Source organism: Hippocampus guttulatus, chromosome 15 (assembly GCF_054856545.1).
Source record: "Hippocampus guttulatus isolate MCC_2025c chromosome 15, RoL_Hgut_1.0, whole genome shotgun sequence".
Lineage (NCBI taxonomy): Eukaryota > Metazoa > Chordata > Actinopteri > Syngnathiformes > Syngnathidae > Hippocampus > Hippocampus guttulatus.
This window is the reverse complement of record NC_141275.1, coordinates 9,122,255-9,130,834: the sequence shown is the minus strand read 5'-3', so window position 1 is coordinate 9,130,834 and position 8,580 is coordinate 9,122,255. Positions and strand designations below refer to the sequence as shown.

At 44.6% G+C, this 8,580-nt stretch overlaps 1 protein-coding gene across 4 annotated transcripts in view; it reads left to right on the top strand.

The window, feature by feature from the left end:
• Positions 1 to 742: 742 nt before the first annotated feature.
• The window catches only part of LOC147193710 (glutamate receptor 3), a 50,545-nt gene continuing 42,707 nt past the window's right edge, over positions 743 to 8,580 (top strand). Inside the window, exons 1-2 of one of the 4 annotated variants that reach the window (XM_086130978.1) lie at positions 743 to 1,171; positions 3,065 to 3,223. In XM_086130978.1, coding sequence (XP_085987104.1) covers positions 1,096 to 1,171; positions 3,065 to 3,223 — 235 coding nt within the window. In that variant the 5' untranslated portion in view covers positions 743 to 1,095. The remainder of the gene's footprint in view (positions 1,172 to 3,064; positions 3,224 to 8,580) is intronic. The other 3 variants (XR_015103060.1, XM_086130977.1, XM_086130976.1) reach the window with 3 other exon arrangements.

Here is an 8,580-nt window from a genome sequence, read left to right as displayed (position 1 = left end):
TTTTTCCCAAGGCGTTGATTTGCTGTCGTACTCAAGTGGCTTCAACTATCGGAGACAAATTCCGTGTGTGTTTTGCATACATACTTGGCCGCAAAAGATGATCCTTATTGTGATTCCAGTCGTCCTCTGGCCCAGGTGGCAAGTCACGGGTGGAGATACTCGGGGCCGGGGGATGGTTACTTTCCAAATCGGCCAAACTGTGTGCCGTTTGGGTACCTGGAAAATCAAATGCATGAATGAATTTAGATTGATTGCAGGTCATGGGATGGCCAAAAGTAAATCCACACGTTTATTGTTCTTTCTCCGTTACCTAAATTAGTTTTTGCATGTTATTTATTTTGACAACACAATTTAGTTGAATCGCTGTCCTGTGTTCAGTGTTTAATTTTATCCTAAAATCGGAAGTCCTGTTACTCAAAGCAGGAGTTTGATTAGAATTTCCAAAAAAAACAACATCTTTATAAGTTAAACGTGTGTATGATCAGATTTTGAGGTGAAGAAAGAAATTTATGCTGAGCAGGTTATGGCCTCGATTCAGTTTTTCTTTAATGATGTCCGATGAGATTTTTCGAATGTAAAAAAAAAAAAAGGTTTATGAGCACTGGATTGGAAGACAGTCAGTTGAAGCGCGCGCGCGCGCACACGCACACACACACACACGCGCGCGCGCGCGCACACACACACACACCGCAGCGACCGAGGCTGAAATTCAACGCTGAGAGAGACAAGTTCGAACCCCCTCTCTCTCTCTCTCTCTCTCTGTTTCTTTCTCCCTGTGCCACAGTGGTCCATTTGTGCGCTCCTCGTGCACAAAACCGAAGCTCGCCGTGCCTTTTTCCTCCACCTCCTCCTCATTCATCAGCACCTGCACCTTTTTTTTTTTGCGTCAACAATACGCCGTCTGATGGTTTAGCAGGTTCGCAGGACGCATTGGCGCGGGCGCACATTTTTCGTGGGTGTGTGTGCGCACAACAGCCCCATCACGCACATCTTGTGGATTTTTTATTTTTTTTTTTAAATCACGAGCGAGCTCGCGTACATGGTGCGCTTGTCTCGTCCGTCGCCAGGAGTTCGTCTCACTTCACGGATAGAAAAATGTGGCCGGGTATAGTGGTGATACTTTGGTTATGCGGAGACTCGATGGCCGGCTTTCCGAATCAAATCAACATCGGTAAGTTCACTGCGACGCCTTCTTTTGTCCACGGGCGAAATAGGACACTCTGCATCAAAAATGTATTGATTACGTATGCGCAATCCGCAAGCAAGTTCACTTGAAAGTGTGCGATCGTGCTTGGTGGATACCTTTGAAGAAACATTTGTCTCAGAAACTGCATGTGAATGCTGGGTGATGCTGGTACAGAACGATAACCCCAAAGAAAGACGCGAACTGGGATTTCAAGCGTGGTTGGTACAAATAGAAGAGCACAAAGCAGTTTCGGTCCACATTAGGGAGTCGGGTCAGCTGGAACGGATCTCATAGCGGACTTTGGGTGAGAGGTGAGGTCTACCCTGGACTGGTCGCTGCATGGGCACATAGTCTTAACCCGAACCATGCGTTCCATCTCCTTATTAGAAAATTTCTTGTCATTGCACAGGATAAGACCAATATCAACAGATCGGAAGTCCCGAACCGAGGTGTATACTATGCAACGCTGAAATTTATAACATCGTATTGGCTGTGAGGATGGCATAGAATAGCAAGGGACAAGTTAAATACTGGAGTGGGCTATAATTTTTCAGCATTGCGACTGGGAGATGTGGCACATAGGACCATGAACATCCTAAACGGATATATAACAAAAATGCTCATTGAAATTGAAAACAAATCTCCGCATTGGTGCAAAATACATGCTCTTAATTGTATTCATTTTGATGAAACATTTTTCTATGTACGTATGAAAGATCCACTATCCTATTTTTTTTTTCAGTGCAAAGGGCTGTCTTGCATCAAAATTAGCATTCAAGGAAGGAACAAAACTGCTGGACAAAAAAACCTCCACAAAAAAAAAACCCCATTAAGAGCAACAAATGTCAACCCACTCAAAACTTTAACATGACTCAGGTACTGTTTGTTCTGCATTTCAACCCAAATCTGCAAAAAGTTGTACCAAACTTGCAGTATAGGGCAGTGAAAGACCCAATGTAAGCACAACTAAGACATGTCTGCCATCTAGTAGGTCAAAGGTCATATTGCAACTTAAAACAACAGTCGAACACTGCATCTTTACAGTTTGCTACCCATGGATTTGTATACAGTAATAACTCATTTATCACGATTAATGGGGACCAAAACCGCCCGCGATAAACGAAAATCCGCAAAGTAGCGACCAATGAACATATTAAAAAAATAAATAAATACATTTTAAGTCCACAAACGGTCCGCGAGAAGCTGCGAAAGTCAGCAAAACAACAGCGAGTCACATATACAGTACAGTACTCCATGTATATGAAAAAAAAAATTGTTTGAAAAAAATCCACGATGCACTGAAACCGCGATAAACGACCCGCAAAATAGCGAGGGATCACTGTATTCAAAGATTTTTTTTTCGTTTTCATACCATCCTAGTTTAACCTCTTTTTGCACAACAGCAATGGTGTCAAAAGCTTAAAAACAATACTCAAAACTATAAAACGTTCTTGTCCTCTTCTCATTTTCCATGCGTTGCAGACAACACACAAAATCCCCAAGCGCACATCCACTCGAGGCTTCCGTGCCAACACATTTGCAAATGGTCAACTGTAGGTTCTGTCCCCCCAACCCATTTCAAACCTGCAGACTTCAGGCATTGAGCCAAGCCACAAAAATGCCTTTATCATCCCAAAGAGGGGAAATTCAAGTATGGACAAAAAAAATAATAATAATAAATGGCGCACTAGGTTTAAATGCAAGTCAATAAACGATGGAAAAAAGTTAATGCTCTGCACGATTAGCGTGGAGCATGTCCAACTCTATATGCAAATAAGTCTTATATAATAACATCCAACTGCAAGGCACTCTTAATTTTGAATTTGAATTCATCACGTGTGCCGGAATTGCCCCATGTGACTTGTTCCTTGCTCATAGGTGGACTCTTCATGCGCTCCACAGTCCAGGAGCACAGCGCCTTCAGGTTTGCAGTGCAGCTGTACAACACTAACCAGAACGCGACGGAGAAACCTTTCCACCTCAACTATAACGTCGACAACCTGGAGTCATCCAACAGCTTTTCTGTCACACACGCCTGTGAGTAGTCAGTCACTCACGCCGATTGGGAAGCAGGCCGCTGGCTTTGGGATGGAATTTTTTTTTTTTTTGCATCCAGCTTTTACATTTCAGGTGGTTTCAAGTAGTGTGGTGACAGTTTTTCTTTTCTTTTTTTTCCCAGAATTTCTAAAATTATGAATGTCAATCGCAAAACAGCTCTCAGAGTTTGCAAAACCAAGTCTTTACTTTACATTCTACACCTCACGCGTGAAGACTTACTAACAATATTGGCAGACTTGACAAGGCCCTCACCTAAATGTTACCTTCCATTTTTGGCTGCAGGAAATCACGGGATTTTACTTGGTGGAGCGTCCAATGAAGCTACAAATTGACTTGAATTTCTATCAATGACTACAATAACCCTAGAGAGTTGAAGAAAGCAAACGTCTTTGCTTGGCCACGCATTTTGGGCAAATCTAGACGTCGGGATGCTTTTTCATCCGTCTAGTGATTCAAAAATAATGACAACCTAATCAGAAGGATTAATAGTAGCGAGAGAGGGAAAGCCAAGCTTAACATAGACAATTTGCCAATTTGAGGAGTTAATCATGTACACCAGTCAGCCACTTTGACAAATGCACCAAACTCAATCTATTTCTTATGTTAGTCATCTGGGTTGCATAATGTCCTGCTTGCCTGCCGGGTGTTTACGCAGCGAGTGAAAGTGCTGATTCTTTTGACACATTTCTATTCTGCCCAGAGTGATAGGTTAGTCATTCCCGAGCTGTGCCACGGCTCACGTCGCCCGTTTTTCAGAATAAAGTGCCAAGATGACTGAGAAGCCAAAATCGGCGTGTCATCTTACAAAGCTTGCTCTTTTCTCATCTTATGATCAGCAGTGTCAACGAGAGTGGCGATGGCGTGCTTTGATTGAAAAATGGAATAAAGCCCCACGCCGTCCTTTAGCCGGGGTCACTTGATGATAACTGTTAACAATCCCTCATGGCGAATGTGTGTTATTGGCATTTTGGGATCGATAGATGGAGGGCTGCATTGTGTGTTGCGCGTGTGGTTTTGTGTGTGTGTGTGTGCCTGCTTCCAGTTTGCTCCCGAGTGGAAAAATCAATCCCCACCGTGTTCACAGATCCAGCATTGTCATTGTGATGTTGCGTGCATTGTTTAAAGAAAAAAAAAGAAAAGATTAACACACGGAATAAATGGATCTGAAATGGCAATGTATAACAGAAAATAGAAACCTGTCACTGATATCTGACTGGATTGATGCTAGAGAACTTGTGTATCACATTGCGGCTGGAGCGAGGCAGCACGATATATTCCGGAGACATTTAGCACCAAAGCAGGATAAAATTGTTGTGCATAAAGAGGACGTCAACGAGGGACGCGTCCAAATCGCTGGGTCGCCTTCACAACTAGGACATACTGCGATTAAAACAAGTGCGCGAGAGAGAACGATTTTTGGATGATGAAAAGGATTCGAAAATGCATTCAAGAACAACGCATTGTTATCCAGGGGAGTCACATGGAGGTTGATGAAAAGTACTCAAACAGTGTTTGCACAACACTTTATCTTGATCAAGCATTTGATTGGACAAAAATCATTCAGTGTTTTAACTTCCATCCATTTTCTGATCCATTTCATCCTCATAATGGTCGGGGGAAGGGGGTGGGGGGTGTTGGAGCCGATCCCGGCTGTCTTCGTGCAGTAGGCGGGGGACACACTGAACCAGTTGCCAGCCAATCGCGGGGCACACAGAGACGAACAACCATCCGCGCTCACACTAACACTCACACCTAGGGACAATTTAGAATGTTCAATTAACCTGCCATGCATGTTTTTGGAATGTGAGAAGAAACCGGAGTACCCGGAGAAAACCCACGCAGGGACGGGGAGAACATGCAAACTCCACACAAGGACGCCGGAATTGAACCCGGTACCTCTGCACTGTGAGGTCGATGCGCTAACCACCCGACCACCGGGCCACCACTATACAAACATTCATTCATTCATTTCCCAAACCGCTTGATCCTCACTAGGGTCACGGGGTGTGCTGGAGCCTATCCCAGCTGTCTTCGGGCAGCAGGTGGCGGACACCCTGAACACAGAAACGAACAACCATTCGCGCCCACACTCACACCTAGGGACTATTTTGAGTGTTCAATCAGCCTGCCATGCATGTTTTTGAAATGTGGGAGGAAACCGGAGGACCCGGAGAAAACCCACGCAAGCAAGGGGAGAACATGCAAACTCCACACAGGAAGGCTGGAGCTGGAATTGAACCTCTGCACTGCGAAGTCAACTTGCTAACCACTTGACGACCGGGCCGCCACTATACAAACATAAAATGTAAAAATGATGAAAATTGAGCAGGGTTTTTTTTTTTGCCATAATCACAGCCACTGCAATCAGAAAATTGCGTTCTACAACATTGCAATGTTGATTTGAATTCGATTCATGGTTGAGCCCTACTTCACCTTATTTAAGAAAAGAGTCCCCCCACCCCTATTGAGAAGCCTAATTCCAAACACGTTAAGAATATACAGTATTTCAGTTTCATCAGAGTTGAGATTTGCATCCATATTTCAAAATGAGACGCTCACGAGCGTGCACAGAGATGCGGCGCGATGGTGTGTTTTTATCCGGCAACTCTCGCGGGGTCAACGTGGCAGCTGAAATGCCCCCGGCTCCCTTCAAATGAAGGCCATGCTGCCCCCGCTCAATAAATGCCACCGGCCAAGTTGTGGAATATCACTTGATTGATGCCACAGTTCCATTCAAGTGCAAAAAACGATCCAAAAAGCATTTTATGTGCTACTAATCAGCACTTGCAAACGTGCGGCCCGAACATCATGCTGTAAAATGCATTTTGCTTTGGCCAAATGGGTTTGGGGCCAAGCCGCCGGATGTGTTCATCTCTCATGCCGTGCATCCGAATGCGCTGACATGTCAGCGCTGCAGCAGAGCAACAGTGATGACTTGTGACAAGTCGCACTACAGTGACGCTGCGGCAACATTGTTGCGGCACCGTGTCGGCCTCAGAAAAGGGCTGCTTTCGGTTCCTCTCGTCTCATTGCCACCTGAGATTATTCAAGGACACGGGGGGGGGGGGGGGGACGCAAATGATGCCACGAGATTTGTGACTCAGGGATTCAATTTGAAAGCATTTACATACGGTTTCCATGCAGCTTTAACGAGTGGATTTTTTAAAAATTGGCTTTAAAAAAAAAAATTAAGATAATAATCTCTATTCTATCCAGCAGTGAGGACATAATTTGCTCACAGATTTGATTGATTTATTTATTTTTCAATAGTCAGCACAGAAAGTAGTTTGGAGACCATCAAAGCCATCGTCGGTTGTTATTTTTGTTTTTGTGCAAATCACGTTGCATTTGCTTCCTTCGGCTCCTCTATTTAGCCAATAAAGCGTTCTTACAGTATGGAACTGTGTTTATGCATCCATTTTTGCAAGCGATACATTGTTTTGGCAGGAGCCTGTCCTCTCAGAGTGCTCTTCATTTCCTAAATCGATGCTAATTTAATACACACGAAGCGGTTTTTCATGCAGATTCTCTGCGAATATTAATTTGCACATTTCCATGTTCCTTTTTTCAAGTGTCTTCTGTAGAGCCTAAACAGCACTTTGCAGCCTTATTCCTCTGCCTCCTGTTGTAGTGGTCCTTGGGTAATTGTATTGCCGCGCATGGAAAGTCGGCGTAGGTGGAGCGTCAGCGGGCTTTACACTTTGCTGCGGCGAAATAATAAAGTGTACTTTCCCCCTGCAAGCCGCCTATAATAGCCACAGGTCTCGCTTCTGTGGCGTTGCTGTAGATTTCTTTTGGTCACGTGGCTTCATCTGCATCGAGTTATTTTTCTCGGATCCCAGCTCGGCGTTGGGTAAATACACTCCAAGTCGATGTTTTGGAAAGACTTCTTTTGTCCAGCTCCTTGGTATGAATATGAGCCGATCCCAGCCGAGAGATGAGACGTGCCTAGAACGCCTTATCAGGGAAGATCCGGTTAGGATGTTTCAGGAGGCATCCTAACCAGATGCTCAGACGAGCAGCGCTTCTGAATTCCTCCCGGATGAGCGAGCTCTCACAGCCTCTTGAAAGGATTGCGGCTCATCAGGGCAGCTTGTATCCGTGATCTTGTCTCTGTCCGTCAGTAGACGGAGCATAGGTGAGGGTGAGACTGCTGGGAGATACCTGACTGATCCGCTTGTTGATATTCTGTTCTTTTTCTTCCCTCACTCATGAACCGGACCCCGAGATACTTGAACTCTTCCATTTAACTCATTCAGTACCAGCCAATTCTGGACCAAGTCTGAAAAGACGTTTAAAAACGTCTTTGGGAGTGAATGAGTTAAGGCGAGATCTCGTACCTGACCCGGAAAGGGTCTTCCATCCTTTTCCCACTGGAGACGACGGTTTCAAATTTGGAGGTGCTGATTCTCATCCCCCAACGGCTTCACACTTGGCTCAAGAGTCAAAGATCACGCCCATATGAAGCCGATTGGGGAAGAAAACAATTTCGAACCCCTCAACTCCACACTACAAATTCTGTTAAAGGTTTGGATACAGAATTGGTGACAAAGGGCAGCTTTGATCGAGTCCACATTAAACAACCGCTGACTTTTTCTCACAACATGTGCAGTGTATGAACCCATCCATGAGGAGCAGTGTGCAGCCACCATGTAGACCGTGTACAGATCTTGTATCAGGACATCAGGCGATAAAAGCAGACTGGAAATGAACCTTCTGCATTAAAGAAAAAAATCTGTGGGAAATAGGCGGCACTGGAGGAAAAAGTCTTGCTAGCATGGGGCAAGCATGAGTGATTGTGGACACAGAACAAATCTTTCCAAACAGATGCTCCAACAAGCCTGCGCTGGGTTAGCGTTTAAAAAACCCCCCCAAAAACATCCATGTCGTTATTTATCATCGCCTCATGTGAGACCTTCTGGTTGTATAATAATAGAACTGGTCTTGTTTGACCCCATCATTTATAAGAAGGTCATTTTGGGACAGCAGGTGTGTCCTCGCTAACCGACCCTGACAAGGTAAGACAAGTACCGTCTGTCTCCTTCTCTTCTCCTTCGGGCCAACAATCTAAAAAAGGCTGCTGCTGCTTTTCCTTTCAACTTGGAGCATCGCATTAGTTTCTGTTTTCAAAAGAGCGAATGACTGACATGTATTTCGGTCCATTACAAGCCTTGTTTTTGATACCTTTTGTGCCGTGTTGTTGTAGATGTGCGAACTAGGACAGGCAGATTCGGCATCCTAATTGGAGCCATCACGCTCGACAAATGATGTTAATACATATTCCAATTATTTAAAAAAATGATCACTGTAGTCATCGCTCACAGGTGAACCAAATT